Source organism: Trichomycterus rosablanca, chromosome 21, assembly GCF_030014385.1.
Source record: "Trichomycterus rosablanca isolate fTriRos1 chromosome 21, fTriRos1.hap1, whole genome shotgun sequence".
Taxonomy (NCBI): domain Eukaryota; kingdom Metazoa; phylum Chordata; class Actinopteri; order Siluriformes; family Trichomycteridae; genus Trichomycterus; species Trichomycterus rosablanca.
Genome location: NC_086008.1, coordinates 22,172,415 through 22,191,209, shown reverse-complemented (window position 1 = coordinate 22,191,209; position 18,795 = coordinate 22,172,415). Strand labels below are relative to the sequence as shown.

Below are 18,795 nucleotides of genomic sequence, written 5' to 3'. Positions count from 1 at the left end.
TAGAAAATGAAAAACCTTCCCAGACTAGCGCAGGACGTACATGTTTCAGACATATTAGGAATGTTTATGTTATACAGTGTTTTTGAGCGGTACTGGTATATAATTATATACAGTTAGTGTATATATCTTTAACATGTATCTATATATCTACATATGTTTTTTAGGAATGCTTATGTTATACACGGTTTTTGGATCTGTACAGGTATGTAATTCTGGTGAATATATACAGTATATATATATGTATATATAAATGTTTATGTTGTACACGATTTTAAAGGTTACAGGTTACAATAAGTGTATGTATATATCTATATACACACAGTGTGTGTGTATATATATACAGTATATATATGTATATATATATATATATATATTTGTGTGTGTGTGTGTATATATATATATATATATATATATATATATATATATATATATATATATATAATGTTTACATTATACAGTTATGGATATTTATGTGTGTGGATATTTGTGTGTGTGTGTGTATACATATATTTACATATATACATATACATATATATATATATATGTAAAAATGTTACTAATGTTTACGTTATACACAGTTACGGATGGTTACAGGTACTGTATATCATTTCAGTGAGCGTGGTGGGAGAGGGATGGAAGATAATAAACTGGTTTCTTTTTCTGACCCCCCTCGAGTCTCTCACTCTTCCGGTCTCAGGATGGACGGAGAGGAATAAAAACAAGGACAGCTGCTCTCTCTGTGGAACCCTGGCACCATACACACACACACACACACACACACACACACACACACACACATAGGGAACAGGTCGAGGTCTGAGGCTCTCTGCAGCTTTGTTGACTCGTGTCTGGCTCTGGTGTACCTCAGGGATGAATGTTTGGACCATTAATTTTACCCCTGTGATGCTTCCAGCCGAACGAGCTCAGGAGTCCAGTGAGAGCCGCAGGTCGGACCGGTGCTGACGGGAAATATTAAACTTTCTGTCCTTTTCTGCCCTCTAGTGGTGAAATAATGGAATGTGTGATGTTTTCTACACAAGAGCGTCGATTAAGTAAGAAATAAATGGGCAGTTTGGGGAGAAAATCATTTTTAATCTTGATTTGTCACGTCAGGAAAATTCAAAACTAAAATAAATACAACAAATTGTAATTTATTTAATAAAATAATGAAAAAAGGCATTCTTTTCAACATGCTGCTCGTCCTGATTTCGTTGCCGGACAAGCTTTATGATTAATTTACAATTTTTTGTAGCAAAAAGCACGGTGACAGATCCACATTCTCCTCAGGTCCTCAGGTCCAGGCTGAACGGGGTCTGCTGCGAATCTGCAAACAGACAGAACGAATCATTTGGGGTCACGAAGCCCAGAAACGGTTCCCACACAGATCTGAACCGGAGGCGTCGGCTCTCACCCTCTCCTCGTAGCCTCGCTGGGTCATCCTCTCCTTCTCCAGCCGAAGCTCCTCGTCCTGGAGCCGGAGCTCCTCCCTGAGGTCGGCCTCTTCCTCCTCCTGTCTCCTGCTCTCCTCCCACTGCTCCCGGCGCCTCGTCTCCATCCTGTCTCGTGCTGCTCTGTCTGGGTTCTGTTCCGGAGAGCTCGTGGATTTCTGCTCGTTATTAAATTTCATTACGTCTCTATTGAAATTTCCTTGATTTAATAAAATGCCACCGTCTCATTATTTTCATCGTCCACATGAATGATCTTGTTAATTGGCCACGTCTGGGTCTTCAGTGCTTAAAAATACACTTAAAATTTACTATACACACACCATACTGCCAAAAGTATGTGGACACCGCTCAAGACACACCTGTTTCTAACACCAACCTGCTGCTACAGTGTGAGGTCCATAAACAGAACCCTGTCCTCCATGTGTGGGATCAAGCGCCTGACTACGACTGCACAGTTGCTCTTTTCACTCAATGGGTACAAATTCCCACAGACACCATGTGAATCCTTGTAGAAAATGAAAAACCTTCCCAGACTAGCGCAGGACGTACATGTTTCAGACATATTAGGAATGTTTATGTTATACAGTGTTTTTGAGCGGTACTGGTATATAATTATATACAGTTAGTGTATATATCTTTAACATGTATCTATATATCTACATATGTTTTTTAGGAATGCTTATGTTATACACGGTTTTTGGATCTGTACAGGTATGTAATTCTGGTGAATATATACAGTATATATATATGTATATATAAATGTTTATGTTGTACACGATTTTAAAGGTTACAGGTTACAATAAGTGTATGTATATATCTATATACACACAGTGTGTGTGTATATATATACAGTATATATATATATATATATATATATATATATAATGTTTACATTATACAGTTATGGATATTTATGTGTGTGGATATTTGTGTGTGTGTGTGTATACATATATTTACATATATACATATACATATATATATATATATGTAAAAATGTTACTAATGTTTACGTTATACACAGTTACGGATGGTTACAGGTACTGTATATCATTTCAGTGAGCGTGGTGGGAGAGGGATGGAAGATAATAAACTGGTTTCTTTTTCTGACCCCCCTCGAGTCTCTCACTCTTCCGGTCTCAGGATGGACGGAGAGGAATAAAAACAAGGACAGCTGCTCTCTCTGTGGAACCCTGGCACCATACACACACACACACACACACACACACACACACACACACACATAGGGAACAGGTCGAGGTCTGAGGCTCTCTGCAGCTTTGTTGACTCGTGTCTGGCTCTGGTGTACCTCAGGGATGAATGTTTGGACCATTAATTTTACCCCTGTGATGCTTCCAGCCGAACGAGCTCAGGAGTCCAGTGAGAGCCGCAGGTCGGACCGGTGCTGACGGGAAATATTAAACTTTCTGTCCTTTTCTGCCCTCTAGTGGTGAAATAATGGAATGTGTGATGTTTTCTACACAAGAGCGTCGATTAAGTAAGAAATAAATGGGCAGTTTGGGGAGAAAATCATTTTTAATCTTGATTTGTCACGTCAGGAAAATTCAAAACTAAAATAAATACAACAAATTGTAATTTATTTAATAAAATAATGAAAAAAGGCATTCTTTTCAACATGCTGCTCGTCCTGATTTCGTTGCCGGACAAGCTTTATGATTAATTTACAATTTTTTGTAGCAAAAAGCACGGTGACAGATCCACATTCTCCTCAGGTCCTCAGGTCCAGGCTGAACGGGGTCTGCTGCGAATCTGCAAACAGACAGAACGAATCATTTGGGGTCACGAAGCCCAGAAACGGTTCCCACACAGATCTGAACCGGAGGCGTCGGCTCTCACCCTCTCCTCGTAGCCTCGCTGGGTCATCCTCTCCTTCTCCAGCCGAAGCTCCTCGTCCTGGAGCCGGAGCTCCTCCCTGAGGTCGGCCTCTTCCTCCTCCTGTCTCCTGCTCTCCTCCCACTGCTCCCGGCGCCTCGTCTCCACCTGTTCGGGAGAGGGACGACGTGTTACACAGGTGACGCTGTCCACGGTCGAGCAAGCACACACACACACACACACACCTGTGAGCTGATGTCGTCCATGCGAGCCGTCCGCCGCTGTTCCCGCTCCTCCCTCTGCTGTAGTTTTTCCTCCTCGTCCTCCTCCAGCTTCCTCAGGAGCTCCTCTCTCCTCCTCTCGCACTCGTCCCGAATCCTGCGCTTCTCCTCCATCTGCTCCTGCAGCTGCTGCTGACGCACGCCGAGTACCTGCCACACACACACACACACACACACACACACACACACACACACAAATGATTCAGTAATGACTCAGTAATGATTCAGAAATTATTCTGTAATAAGTCAGTAATGACTCAGTAATAAATCAGAAATGATTCAGTAATGATTCAGTAATGATTCAATAATGATTCAGTAATAAGTCATGAATGACTCAGTAATAAATCAGGAATAATTCAGTAATGATTCAGTAATGATTCAGTAATAAATCAGTAATAAATCAGGAATGATTCAGTAATGATTCAGTAATAAATCAGGAATGATTCAGTAATGATTCAGTAATAAATCAGGAATGATTCAGTAATAAATCAGGAATGATTCAGTAATGATTCAGTAATAAATCAGGAATGATTCAGTAATGATTCAGTAATAAATCAGGAATGATTCAGTAATAAATCAGGAATGATTCAGTAATGATTCAGTAATAAGTCAGGAATGATTCAGTAATGATTCAGTAATAAGTCATGAATGATTCAGTAATAAATCAGTAATGATTCAGTAATGATTCAGTAATAAATCAGGAATGATTCAGTAATGATTCAGTAATAAATCAGGAATGATTCAGTAATGATTCAGTAATAAATCAGGAATGATTCAGTAATAAATCAGGAATGATTCAGTAATGATTCAGTAATAAATCAGGAATGATTCAGTAATAAATCAGGAATGATTCAGTAATGATTCAGTAATAAATCAGTAATGATTCAGTAATGATTCAGTAATGATTCAGTAATAAATCAGTAATAAATCAGGAATAATTCAGTAATGATTCAGTAATGATTCAGTAATAAATCAGTAATAAATCAGGAATGATTCAGTAATGATTCAGTAATAAATCAGGAATGATTCAGTAATGATTCAGTAATGATTCAGTAATAAATCAGGAATGATTCAGTAATAAATCAGGAATGATTCAGTAATGATTCAGTAATAAATCAGGAATGATTCAGTAATGATTCAGTAATGATTCAGTAATAAGTCATGAATGATTCAGTAATAAATCAGTAATGATTCAGTAATGATTCAGTAATAAATCAGGAATGATTCAGTAATGATTCAGTAATAAATCAGGAATGATTCAGTAATGATTCAGTAATAAATCAGGAATGATTCAGTAATAAATCAGGAATGATTCAGTAATGATTCAGTAATAAATCAGGAATGATTCAGTAATAAATCAGGAATGATTCAGTAATGATTCAGTAATAAATCAGGAATGATTCAGTAATGATTCAGTAATAAATCAGGAATGATTCAGTAATAAATCAGGAATGATTCAGTAATGATTCAGTAATAAATCAGTAATGATTCAGTAATGATTCAGTAGTAAGTCAGGAATGATTCAGTAATGATTCAGTAATAAATCAGCAATGATTCAGTAATGATATAGTGATGATTCAGTAATGATTCAGTAATAAATCAGCAATGATTCAGTAATAAATCAGGAATGATTCAGTAATGATTCAGTAATAAATCAGGAATGATTCAGTAATGATTCAGTAATAAATCAGGAGTGATTCAGTATAGATTCAGTAATAAATCAGCAATGATTCAGTAATGATATAGTGATGATTCAGTAATGATTCAGTAATAAGTCAGGAATGATTCAGTAATGATTCAGTAATAAATCAGCAATGATTCAGTAATAAATCAGGAATGATTCAGTAATGATTCAGTAATAAATCAGTAATGATTCAGTAATAAATCAGGAATGATTCAGTAATGATTCAGTAATAAATCAGTAATGATTCAGTAATAAATCAGGAATGATTCAGTAATGATTTAGTAATAAGTCATGAATGATTCAGTAATATATCAGGAATGATTCAGTAATGATTCAGTAATAAGTCAGGAATGATTCAGTAATGATTCAGTAATAAATCAGCAATGATTCAGTAATAAATCAGGAATGATTCAGTAATGATTCAGTAATAAATCAGTAATGATTCAGTAATAAATCAGGAATGATTCAGTAATGATTCAGTAATAAATCAGTAATGATTCAGTAATAAATCAGGAATGATTCAGTAATGATTTAGTAATAAGTCATGAATGATTCAGTAATATATCAGGAATGATTCAGTAATGATTCAGTAGTAAGTCAGGAATGATTCAGTAATGATTCAGTAATAAATCAGCAATGATTCAGTAATGATATAGTGATGATTCAGTAATGATTCAGTAATAAATCAGCAATGATTCAGTAATAAATCAGGAATGATTCAGTAATGATTCAGTAATAAATCAGGAATGATTCAGTAATGATTCAGTAATAAATCAGGAGTGATTCAGTATAGATTCAGTAATAAGTCAGTAATAAAACAGTAATGATTCACTAATAAGGAATCATTTATGAGTGAATCAGCAGTGAATCACTCAGATTTCAGGGATCCGTTACCTCCTGCATGAGTCTCTCTCTCGCTCTTCTCTCTCTCTCCCACTCGTCTTCTCTCTTCTCCCAAACCTTCTGAGCTTCTTCCCTGCTCACACACACACACACACACACACACACACACACACACACACACACACACACACACACACACACACAGTGAGTGAGCGACACCCTGTGATGGACGGGCACCCTGACCCGGGGTGAGAATGCAGGTTCTGAGGTTCTCACCGGTACAGCAGGTCGAATTCGGCCTCACGTTCTCTCTCCAGCTGCAGCTGTTCCTCCAGAACCTTCTTCATCCAGGCCACGTCAGCGACCGCTCTCTCTCTCCTCTCACTGTCCATCCTCTTCTCCTCATCCTCACCCTCCATCAGGGCCGCCAGGATCCTCCGGTCCGCCTCCTGCTCATCAACATTACCCAGGGTTCATCTGCTGTTCATCTCAGGAGGGAACATGGTGATGATGATCTCCTCCATACAGATGTTACTCACCAGCTCCTCCTGGACCTGCTGCGCTCGTCTCTTCAGCTGCGCTCGGTACTGCCGGCTCAGAACGTTCCTGCAGGAGACCAACGGCCAGAATCGATATCACTACTGGTATGTTCAATATACACAATTACCAGAACATCATCAGTCATGGTGACTTCTCTGTGCTCATATAAAACATGGAACAGTGGTCTCCTGACCAAGACACTTTCTTCTCACCTGAACTCAGATTTCTTCCTCTGCTCCTCGGCTCTCCTCCTCTCCTCCTCCAGACGCTCCACCTCCAGCCGCCGAGACAGAAGATCGTCTTCCTCCTGCTGCAGACGCCGACTCTGCCACACACACACACACACACACACACACACACACACACACACACACACACACACACACACACACACACACACACACACACACACACACACTTTCACTCTTCTGACAAGAGTTTGCATCTTTCTGCAGGAATTTGTGCCCAGTTCGACAAAAAAAGCATGCGTGAGGTCAGTCCCTAACTTGAAGAGAAGGCCTGGCTCACAGTCAACATTCCAATTCATCCCAACGTTGGTTAACAGGATTAAAATTCCTCCACACCAAACTGGTCAAACCAAAACGGGCCTTCCCCAAACTGTTGCTATGAATTTGGAATACCCTGGACAGGGCGCCAATCCATCACAGGGCTCCAGACCCTGATGTTGTGCCTGATGTTGTGCCTGATGTTCACCTCCTGCTCTCGGAGCTTCAGTTCCTCCATCTGTTTACAGAGGAACTCGGCTCTCTCTCTCTCCTCCCGCTTCCTCCTCTCCTCCTCCTGCTTCATCCTCTCCAGCGCCTCCCGCCTGCTCCTCTCGTACTGGTTCTCCAAGCGCCTCCTCTCCTGCTCGGCCTCCTCCTCCGCCTAGGGTGGAACGACAGCGCGAGTGCTACCTTCACCACATCTTCAAGATGCATTCATAACAGTGGAAATAAATCAAACGCATGAAGATCTGGTACCTGCTTCTTCTTCTGCTGCTGCACCTGCCACTGGTTCACCACATGATCCTTGTGTAGCTCTGATTCCACCTGCACACACAGGCGCACACACACAAGTTGCCACAGTTGGACCCTTGAGCAAGGCCCTTAACCCTCGAGTGCTTAGACAGTTTACGGTCACAGTGCTGTAAGTCGTTTAAAATAAAAGCGTTTGCTAAATGCTGACAATTTGGTTCCAGAGGGGTTCTGATGGCTCACCTGGCGCAGTTCTGGATCGTTCTTCTTCCAGTGTTCCATCAGGAGCTCCTGTGCAAGCTGCAGTGTTAGAACACGCAGTGTTAGAACGTTAGAACGCATGATCCGACCTCCTCGCTCCTGATCTTCACCCTCTGTACCTTTTTCCGTCGCTCCTCGCGGGCCGATCGCAGGTCCTCGGTTCTCTCCAGCTGTTCCCCGAGGGTGGCACTTCTGTCCCGGCTGGTGGCTTTGAGTTCGGCCTCCAGCTGTGCGTTCTCCTCCTGCAGCATCGTCTTCAGCCGCTCTCTGCGCTCCTCCAGGCTCCTCTGCTTCTCCTCCTTCTGACGCTCACGCCTGAACGCCCACATGCTGACACAGCAAGAAAGCCAAACTAGATTTTTTCCCAACACCATGTGGTCAAAAGTATGTGGACCGTGTCTGACCGTGAGCTTGTTAAACATGCTTCTCCATAATCATGAGCATTATTATGATATTTACAGTTGTGATGGTATGCTTACCTCTGTTGATAGGACTGCCGGGAGCTCCAGTGCGCCTGTTTGCTGCTGCGGACGTGCTGCTCTCTGAAATACTGCGAGTGGTTTTGCCACTGCCGAAGACGCCGCGCCTCCTGCTCACGCTGACGCACCAACTGACGCTCCAGAGTCCCGATCCGGCTCGGCCAGTGAGAGGAAAGGGTCGGCAAAGCCATCGAGTCACCTGAAATGAAGTCACACAGTCATGAAGTCAGGAAACTGATCAGGGCCGAGACGTTTCTGCTGAAGAAGACATCTGTATGGAACATGTAGAAATTAATCTATTTCTGTGGCTGAATTATTGGGACACAGTCTTCTGTTTGAGTTCCTCTACAGGTTTATTGTGCTTTTATTTATCATAAAGCGTCTGTCATAAATATACAGACAGCAGCTGAGATGATGAATCTGGTGCTCTTAAATCCTAATTACTAAACGTGATTGGATACAGATGGTGATTCTCTGTGCCCAGATAAACAGGGCTAGTTTGCCTGCACTCATCAGACATATAAACTAAAAAAAATACATGGAACAGTGGTCTCATGCCAAAGTCAAGAAGAAACCCTAACATGTAACCTTCTGCTTAAAGGCTACCATACAGGAATGAAGTAAACTGCTTCAAAAACGAGACATTAAGCTTTTTTAATTTAGTGTTCTATCTAGAAAACATGAAAACACATAAAATAACTGAAATTACTGAAGTTTGTTCCAGTCATTCAGTCACAGAAAGATTTGCATTATGTTCAGAACCTTAAAAAAACATCTGACTGTATCTGTATGAATGCAAGTGTAGAATTTAAAGGTGAATTATTTTAGGTCATAAAAATACTACTATTATTACATAAATCAGGATCCGCATCAGGTTAACAGTATTCCGTACAGTCGAACGGCATCTATATTAAAAGTAAAATAAGAGTGTCTTCTTTATTTATGAGTGCAAAGAGCACTAGACACAGTTTGCAGAAGTATTTATGTATATAACTGATTTGTATATATATATGTATATTATATAAATTAGATCTGTCCGGAACACTGTTAAAAGTGATTAGCAACATTAGCGTAATAACCGTTATTCAATAAAAGAGTGTATATACACCAGTACTAGTTTATATAACCTAATATAAACATTAAACTGTATATAATCTTACCGTGATTTACAGTAACTAACAGATTTATTCACTTTAATGTGCTTGTTATGATCTGAAATAAACCGTTTATTGCTGTTTCTCCTGGTTACCGTTTGAATTTCCTGGTTACGCTACGGCGCGCTGTGAGGCTCAATTCAGCCGTTTGTCGTTTTTATTTTAACGAACGCTTACTGTGAGCGGGTCCGTGTTTGGGCTCTTTGCACAACTACTTCCGCATTTTCTTTAGTGCTGCTCCAGCGTTTCCGGTTTGGCATTTCCGGTTTTCCACTACATTCGCAATGGCGGTATTTTTCAGTCGGTGTTTGCAAGAGCTTCCAAAAATGAACGTTAACGACATTCATCGGATATGTAAGAAGAGCAGTAAAGCCTGAGAGAAGGGCTTTAAACTGTATGCCTCGTCATACATCCACAACTACGAAGGTAAGGAAACGCTTATCTTATATTTAAGGTTAGCACACGAAGTACAGAAATAAGCTACTTAGCTAGCGTTAGCAAGGGTAACTACATTAGTGTTAGCTGGGTTAGTTTGTCCTGTTGACAAGTGGAAGTATTATGTTGAAACTGCAACTTGGCTGTTGTTCATGATATTTACTTCTAGGCATGTTTTCCATTAACATTATTACGTTTTATGTCTTTTTTCACCCTGTTATGCTGTAATGGTCAGTATTGCTAACACAGCTTAACAGCATGAAAACGTTGCTAATTTGTTTACTAACGACGAGGTATCTAGCTATCTAATGTACAAACTGTACAATTAATTTGTATGTTATTTTTATTCAGTGTCGAATAGGGACAGGCTGTGCGGGGAGGCCAGTGTGAGAGCCATGTGCTACAGATCCATGAAGAAGAACGAGTCAGCGCACAGTTTACGAGTAGGGAGGAAGAGTAGGGCTAAACCAGGGGTTTCAGACTTCACTCCTGTGTCCACAGCACTGCAGAGTTTAGCATTAACTTCATTTAATGTTCACTTCTTATATAACTGTCTTGTTCTAAAATTGGAAAAAGCTGTTGGCATCCAGGAGCTGAGTTTGACCCTCTATGGCAGTGTTTCTCAGTCATGTTCCTGACCACTCCATACAGTTTTAAATATTCCATGATTCAACGTACCAAGAATTCAATATACCTAATCTAGAGGTACCAGAAGTAGCATTAAGAGACACTGCTCTAGCAATGAACATATTGGCAATCCAGGATTCCTAAAGTCAGTCTTATGAACGCCATACTTAGCAATTTTTTGTGTTTCCCCCACATGACCAGCCTTTACTTAGGTAATGAGCTGAATCTGGTGGAAAAATCTGGTGGAAAAATATGCAACACATAGGGTTTAATGACTGGGTTGGGATCTCTTTTTGCTCTAAAGTTCAAATCAGTCTTCACTGTTCTTTGATGTTCTATGTTCTATATCCAAAACCTATTGCTATAAAATAAGCAAGAGGTTCCAGGTTCCATTCTTGGGGTGCTTATGCCCTACACATGTTTTTTCTCTCCATTTTAAAACACTTTACTCAGCCTCACCCACGAGGAACTTAATTTGTTAATTAGTTCAATCAGGTTTTAGATAAGTTAAAACAAAAAATGTGATGTGGGATCACCAGCACTGGTATAGGAACCCATGAATTAAACAAAGTCATTACTAATTTGCTTACCCCCTTACAGATCGGGCTACGTGATTCATCTCCTGTTGTGCTGACACACACACATGCAGTTCATGTGTTGCAGGCACGGCCCTATACAACCACATAGTGGCTTTGCTTTTTCAAACTGCACATTTCTCTCAGCTCAGTGTGCCAGTAGTTCCTCCTGTGCACAGCTGTACTGAAACCGAACAGCGCTGGCACAAACCTCGGACAATTGTAAGTTTATAATAATCACACTTGATAAGCATTCTAATTTAATGCACTGCCTGAAATACATTGCAGCAACGTTTGTCTCTGTTATTAGGGTGTAAAGCCAGGACCAATCAACAGCATGATCACCTGTGCCAAATCAAAAGTCTCAAGGCGTAGTTAGGTAAGGTGATTAATTACTTTACAAATCTGCTCATTAGACCTGCAGTTGTACAATTTACCTGCTCTAACACACCTGAAATGTATAAATAGTTATAATTAACTTTAATTTATTATTAACCTGAATGCTTATAGTTTGGGGTATTGTCTCTACTTAAATTTGTAGGAGTGGACTCTACAGGGGCATGGTGGGCCCTTTACCGGATCCATGCATGTTTAGAGTGGCAGAGGCTTATGAAAAATTCAGCCTTAAAGACAAGCCGCTGGTGACCACCATGGGCATGGACCTCAACAAGCCAGCTGTGCAGTGTGCATTTGGTATGGTGCAGGAGAGCAGTGTTCTGTCATATCAGCAGCCTGTTTTACCATCCTGATGTTCTATCAACCCCACTTCTGCCTCTGAAAGACCACCACCTTGATGCACCCACCTGTGCTTTTGTGTGCACTGAACAGGAGCTTTTTGATATGGCTCACAAAATTGAGGTGTCAACTCGGGAGCAGAGTTCTTGGGCTGAGTGGCATCTGCTCCGCAAGCCTAGAGTAACAAATAATTAATAAATAATAATAATAAATAATAATAAATATTGGAAACTGGAATTTGTTTAGACTTAATGTTTTAATGTACAAAGAGTATACAAAATATTTACAGAACCTGGTGTGTCTAAAATATGCTCTTTTACAGTTTAATAAATACATAATTTGTGGACAGAAATGAGAAAATGTAAATATTGAGTATTCTGTATACTTATTAAATTATAGGGCGGCACGGTGGGTAGCACTGTCGCCTCACAGCAAGAGGGTCCTGGGTTCGATCCCCAGGTGGGGCGGTCCGGGTCCTTTCTGTGTGGAGTTTGCATGTTCTCCCCGTGTCTGTGTGGGTTTCCTCCGGGTGCTCCGGTTCCCTCCCACAGTCCAAAGATGTGCAAGTGAGGTGAACTGGAGATATAAAATTGTCTGTAACTTTTCAGTAGAACTTGTGAACTTGTGAAGTGTAAAACATGATATTAAAATCCTAATAAACAAACAAAATTAAATCATATGTTTACTTAATAAAAGATTGTTTGTGTTTTTGTGAAACAGTGCATTGTGTTTTTATGTAAAGAACTGGTGTGTAATGCAAATTATTTACATGTTTGCTTAATTAAATCAGGAGCTGAATTTAAAGTGTTGAGAAATACAACAGTATAAATTACAGAGGGCATGGGGTCCCTAGGACTGGAGTTGATAACTACTGCTTTATTTTTTATTTAACCCATACCTTAACTAGTGCTTTGTTTTGATAGTTTGACAACAGGCATGCCACTGTAAATAACTGGCTAATGTTTACTGTATGGGAAAGGGAAATTAATTTGCCGTGGAGCCTGAGTGCTGTAGCTGTTCCATTAAAAAAAAGCAATGGTACTGCACCCTTCGTCAATCTTCTCCGATTATCTGGAATTTTTGGTTCAACCAAGTGGTCTGGTAAGAAATGTCTGCTACAGACCTTCGTATAAGGTGAAATAGTAAAGTGGTCCCGACGGATGTTTATTAGCCACTGCCTCCTGAGTTCACTCTGAGCTGGGAAGCTATGAAAACTTCCATTAAACTTCGCCGACGCCGAGCAAAGAGGAACCCAACAGTGCTCTGAATATTTCTTGAGCTGTTTCTGAAAACGTTCCGATTTAAAAACTTTACACCGGACACTCATTTTAATCTCACGAAGGTTTTGCATATGCCGATGAATGTAAACAATATTTGTTTTTCTTATCATTTTCCCCCTGTAGAACATGTTGGTCATTTTCTAATGATTTTTCCATGAGCTTTGACCAGAAATTTACTAGAATGTGTTTCAGTCCCAGAGAAAATGTGTTAAAATGTTACTGTTTAGCTTTATCTAATGTCTATTTATTTACTTTATTTATTTAATATTATTGCGTAACTACTAGTAAATTAACTTATCCAATGTGTGCTGATTAATGTTGACTATTATTACCTAATTTTCTATGCATTTTTAACTAAACTCATTTAAAAATACATTAATAAATCATTTTTTTGTGTATTGTCTGTTTTCTGTGGATTAGTTTAATGCTTGTAATGTATTACTTTTGAGTGTGTACATGAGATTTAACAAATAGCAAAAAATTTGAAGAGGGGCTTAGTTTATCAGTTTAAGTGGTTTGACCCTAGAAAAAGAACAGGAATCATAATATGAATTGTGGTTGATTCCTCTGAAAAAAGCAATTCAAAGAAAAGAAAAGATAAAACATTACTGCAGATACTTAAAAATACATTTAAATTCCACTTTAATATAAATACATTATCATTTAGCCAAATATTTTATGAATGTACTGGTATATTGTTGAATTAGTAAGAAAGATGCATAGAAATTGTTATAAATCAACAGAAACATTAAATATCACATAATTAAAGTAATAAAATGTGTAATTTAAGATGCTTCAGGATTAGCCCCGCCTCTTTGATCTGATTGGCTGTCCTCTTTTCACCTGTTATATAAAAGCTGCTGCTGTGCGAATCTGTCACTGATTCTCCTGCTGAGCTTTAAATATCAGTATTATATTATTTAATAAGTGGTGTACAGTGTTGGATTTTCCCTCTATTATTTGTTTGTTTAGTTTATTTTAACTTTTAACTTGTTATTCCTTTGTAAAAGCCCTGATGGCTCTCCTGATGGAGCACCAGTTCAGGCAGCTCCCGGCTGACAGGCAGGTGGAGACGCGACCTTTCCTGGAGGCGGTTTCCTACCTGCCGCCCTTCTTCGGTGAGTCTCCCATCCAGCCTGGCTCAATCCCAAATACACATGTAGCTCACTAAATATTATAGGGCACACTGGACAGACATTGTTTCAAATACGAACTACTATGCAATATACAACATATTTTACTCTAGATAAAGTGTCTTATTTTCTTATTGTGTTATTCTTACATTTGATGTGCGGATTTTGGCGTAGGCTTTACATTCCATCCTTGGTAGTGCACTTATGTAGGGAGTAAGGAGTAGTTTGGGATGCGGCCCTTACTCGAGCCTGATGTGGCTTTTAAATCAAAACTATCTAGAATTGAGCTCTAAACAACAATGTTCAAATAATATAGGCACATTTAAATCTGAAACATGTATTTCAAATTAATTATGTTCATTATATACTGTTTTGTTTTCTTATTTACTTACTAAATTCGTTTGTTAGAGGTTTATGTCTTCCATACCTGACTTCAGGTTAATGCTGATCTGTGTTAGATCATCTTAATATAAATGTAAATAAGTATAATAATAAGTGAGCATCTGATAAACAAGAATATTTTTCATTTTGAAATGTAATTATAATGTTTTTATTAAGTTATAATGCCCAGGCAGTGTAACAATAGTAGTTATAACACAGTTACTATAATACAATAAAAACTGTGTCATTAATAATTGTGATTGAACTGATCATATAAATAGGGCTAGTTTATATTTGTTACATCTGTAAAAAGTTTCCTTTAGGCACTCTGATCTTCTCCTACCTCCCAGCTACATGCCGGTATGTATATTGGCCATTTTAAATTGGCCCTGGGTGTGAGTAAGTGTAATTGAGCAAGTAAGTAAGGAACCCAGTGTTCCCCGAGTCTGATTTCATGATAATGTTTCTTCATCTTGAACCCTTTTAATGTCTCCACCATAGGATTTTCCACTCCTGACTCCTGAACTCCTGAAGCCACTTACACAACCGGATGATTCTGACCTCTATCCACCACAATGGATAATCAGGTTTTTTTTAGATTGGATTTCTTCTTGGCCCCTGAGAGGACAAGAAACTCCTTTTGCATCCGAAATTCAATCAGCTGGCATGGATTTTAGGTCGTGCAAATTGATTGGACTGGTGCGGTCTGGTTGCTTCAGGCCCGTTCAGACGTTCGTCTTTGTTTAGGACCTCGTGCGTTTCATTGATATGAAAAACACTTTCAAATGGGTTCGCCAGCCGAAACGGACACGCAGATTAGATGCTGGGAAAATTTAAAAATCAGAACTATAATCAAAGAAAATCTAATTGTCCTACTGAAGGCCTCGAAGGGTCTCGCACTTGTTCAGAATAAACGAGAGTGAATAAGTGAGTGAGAGTTTGTTATCATGTTGGCTTTTTGTTTGTGTCGCTTGTAATAATCACGTTCAGACAGAAGGAAGAGAACCAGGCGCTCGGGGGAAAGTGCAAACGCTTCAGTCCTGTGTGTAATAGGACACGACCGGCGGACAATAGCAGCTCTGCTGGAGCCTGTCACCGCCTGGCCCGGCTCTCTCTCTGTGGTGGACACCCACATGGGTCACCCCATGCAGAGAGACCAACACGGCTTCCGACGGCTCAGACTACACTCAGTCAGGTCATTCACAATCAGGAACCATCGCTGAGGAATGAACCTGGAAGCATTGAGCTGTGTGACACCAACACTACCTGCTGCACAAACATGCAGCACTAGAATGGTTCTAGTTATCGTGTTTAACTAGCAAACAAAACATTCATTCGTTCATTCGTTTTCCTTTATTCTGTCTGTGTTCTGTGTGTGTTAGTGCTTTGTGTCTAATGACTCAAGGAAAACTGGACCCACCACGACCCTGACCGGGCTGATGTGTTCATCCTCTCTAAAACTACAAAACAGCGCCACCTAGATTCACACAGCTCATTACGTTTATAGTGTTTGTATTGGGATCTGACACCAACTGGAAAAACTCACACAGTGGTTAGTTAGGATTAGTGATTAGTAACCAGTGATTAGTTTACCTACTATGACAGTTTCATGTGCTGAAGCCTCTGCACATTTAGGGAAGGCCCCTTCCCTTTTCCCTCAGTCAGATTCATTCAACGATCGCGGCCGGCCGCCCCGTCTGATGGAATCAGGTGACCGGCGTCCCGCTCGCTCTTTGTTGTTGCGCTCATTTCAACTCAATAACCTCCATCCTGATTCGCACCCTGATACCCCGTTCGGCCATGGTGCATTGTGGGTGGCGCTGAAAAATTCATGACCCGGCGTCTGCGCTTTGACAAATCTGTCATGCTCTCTAAAGCCGGTGAATTATTCAGAGCGCTGCTTCACTCTCCTTTTCATACCAGAAATGCTGAAGGTCAGTCAGAGGTCAGAGCGACGATTGGTTCAAATTAAAGGAAGAATTTGGCTGAAATAGAAACAGGTTCAATCAACCAGCAACGGAAAAGTTTGGTGTTTTTAATGAGCTCTAAAACTAGCAATTAAATCCATGCGTGGTTGTGTTGTGATTAGTTTGCACACTGTAATTACTGTAATTGTTTATTTCTTCTCACGTCCATCCAGATTGTCTGGGCTCGACGGTTTTTGCCCCCATCAAAGCCGACCTCGCGGGCAACATCACGGTAAGAGCGGCACGACACGGTTCGCAGACAGACGACCGCGTTCCTTTGTAACCGGATGAAGCATCTTTTCCTCTTTTCAGAAAATCAAGGCGGTGTACGACAGCAACCCGAGTCGGTTCAAGACGCTGCAGCAGATCCTGGAGGTGGAGAAGGAGATGCATGGCTCCGAGTGGCCGCGGGTGGGAGCTACGCTCGCCCTCATGTGGCTCAAGAGGTCAGAACTGAGCGGCTGTCGGTGCCGGGGTGTAAATAAACACGCCATAGGGCCCGTGAGCTCCTGCGAGAAATAAGAAGCCCAACAATCCACATTTTTATTAATTAAGCGTATTTTGTTTTGTGTTTCATTTTGATGCATCGTTTGTGCATTAGTAGAACCGGCTTCTGTTTCTCTCTATAAGTTACACTTCATGCTAAAATACTCGCCGTTGTGTCCCGTTAGCATGACAGAACGTTCTCGTTGCTTTCAGAGGGCTGCGCTTCATCCAGGTTCTTCTGCAGAGTTTGTTGGACGGAGAGAAGGACGAGAACAACCCCAACCTGATGAGGGTGAACATCACCAAAGCTTACGAGATCTCCCTGAAAAAGTACCACAGCTGGCTGGTACAGAAGCTCTTCAAAGTAAGAACTCATCACACGCTTGGTACAACAGTTTGGGGAAGGAACCTTTTCTGTTCTAGCATGAGGTTTGGTGGGTGACTGTAGGCCTGGCTCACAGCTGTAAATATTTAGGATGGGTGTAGTTCTAATCTCAAATAAAGCAGGAAAACCATCTTCTGATCCAGTCTCCTGTTTTCCTATCCTCTAGGCGGCGCTGTACGCGGCTCCGTACAGGTCAGACTTCCTGAAGGCGCTCTCCAAGGGGCGTGAGGTGAGGGAGGAGGACTGTCTGGACAAAGTGCGGCAGTTTCTGATCAACTTCACACCCACCATCGACGTCATCTACGAGATTTACTCCAAGATGAACGCCGAGCTGGACTATAAAGCCTGAGGCGCCGGCGCGCGTTCCTATTGGCCGTCATCAGACTGTTGTGTTTTATTGGGACCAGGACTGAATGTTTGTGTTGCTTCTTTTCTGCTTGGATCTTTCAGCGTGGGTGTGTGGACCAACCAGGATCCAGAGCGCTGTATCAAACCTTCATCTGAGGTTCTTCATCACTTCTGCTGAATCATGTCAAACGTGTCAGACGTCCTTTTGGTCCAGCAGGTGGTGTTTGTCCCTCACAGCTCTAGACTCATAGGTTTGATCCTCACCTCTGGTTACTTCAGCTGTGGAGGTAGTGGACTAGTGATCAGAAGGTCATTGGTTTGAGCACCATCACCAAGTTGACACTGTTGAGCCTTGGAATAAGGTCCATGACCCCTAGTAGCTTGCTTGTTATAAATTTATGGCAGTGGACTAGTAATTGGAAAGTCAATGATTCAAGATGATCCAAGTCCCACTCCAGTCTGGATGCCATTGTTGGGCCCTTGAGCAAGGCCCTTAATTCTAAATTGTTTGAAGCACTTTCAATAAAAAAGCTCACAGTCATGTGTCCACATACCACATGGGCCATAAGACATATTCTGTTTGTGTTGCACGGCTGGTTGGGTTATTAAGTTTAGGTTAATAATTGACATTCTGTGGAAACTAATTAAAGGTTAATTTCCTTTCTTAATAAATGAGCCTCTATTCAAGCGTAACTGTGCTATAGTAACAGACTGATATTGTAAGAAAGTCAGAAACATCCAGGCTGGTTATGTGAAGATAATATATAACATGTGTGATGGTTTAAATTATATTTTACATTCGAATGTGATGATTTATGTGAGGTGGGAAAGAATAAAAGTGTTATTTCATTTATTTTGATGTAATTATTAATATTATTGATGTAAGTGCATCATCAGACATTAAAGCTGGAGAAAACTGGACCAGTGATAGTCTGTGTCATTATCA

General features: G+C 40.5%; 2 protein-coding genes and 2 long non-coding RNA genes across 6 annotated transcripts; 2 read left to right on the top strand and 2 right to left on the bottom strand.

The window, feature by feature from the left end:
• Nucleotides 1–1,071: 1,071 nt before the first annotated feature.
• Nucleotides 1,072–1,581, bottom strand: LOC134335607 (uncharacterized). The gene is made up of 2 exons (XR_010015629.1): nucleotides 1,412–1,581; nucleotides 1,072–1,324 (listed from the first exon to the last, which is right to left on the bottom strand). It is a non-coding gene; the product is annotated as an uncharacterized LOC134335607 (long non-coding RNA).
• Nucleotides 1,582–2,962: 1,381 nt separating this feature from the next.
• Nucleotides 2,963–9,672, bottom strand: tchp (trichoplein, keratin filament binding). 2 transcript variants are annotated; one of them, XM_063017746.1, is made up of 13 exons: nucleotides 9,593–9,672; nucleotides 8,344–8,542; nucleotides 7,984–8,194; nucleotides 7,847–7,903; nucleotides 7,610–7,678; nucleotides 7,341–7,514; nucleotides 6,839–6,951; nucleotides 6,626–6,692; nucleotides 6,363–6,535; nucleotides 6,138–6,219; nucleotides 3,524–3,709; nucleotides 3,303–3,446; nucleotides 2,963–3,215 (listed from the first exon to the last, which is right to left on the bottom strand). In XM_063017746.1, the coding sequence occupies exons 2-13, from the start codon at nucleotides 8,532–8,534 to the stop codon at nucleotides 3,183–3,185; spliced, it is 1,500 nt and encodes a 499-aa protein (XP_062873816.1). In that variant the 5' UTR covers nucleotides 8,535–8,542; nucleotides 9,593–9,672; the 3' UTR covers nucleotides 2,963–3,182. The 2 variants fall into 2 exon arrangements, with proteins under 2 accessions (XP_062873816.1, XP_062873817.1); XM_063017747.1 differs by lacking the exon at nucleotides 9,593–9,672 and adding an exon at nucleotides 9,504–9,591.
• Nucleotides 9,673–9,776: 104 nt separating this feature from the next.
• On the top strand, nucleotides 9,777–12,586 carry LOC134335361 (uncharacterized). Of its 2 annotated transcripts, XR_010015578.1 has the most exons (4): nucleotides 9,777–9,923; nucleotides 11,160–11,356; nucleotides 11,445–11,513; nucleotides 11,676–12,586. It is a non-coding gene; the product is annotated as an uncharacterized LOC134335361 (long non-coding RNA). The 2 variants fall into 2 exon arrangements; XR_010015577.1 differs by lacking the exon at nucleotides 9,777–9,923 and having other exon boundaries at nucleotides 10,388–11,356.
• A 1,548-nt stretch (nucleotides 12,587–14,134) lies between these two features.
• gltpa (glycolipid transfer protein a) lies at nucleotides 14,135–18,754 on the top strand. The gene is made up of 5 exons (XM_063017932.1): nucleotides 14,135–14,267; nucleotides 16,804–16,862; nucleotides 16,943–17,076; nucleotides 17,330–17,480; nucleotides 17,668–18,754. Exons 1-5 carry the CDS (start codon nucleotides 14,165–14,167, stop codon nucleotides 17,848–17,850), a joined length of 630 nt encoding a protein of 209 aa, XP_062874002.1. The 5' UTR covers nucleotides 14,135–14,164; the 3' UTR covers nucleotides 17,851–18,754.
• Nucleotides 18,755–18,795: the final 41 nt, after the last annotated feature.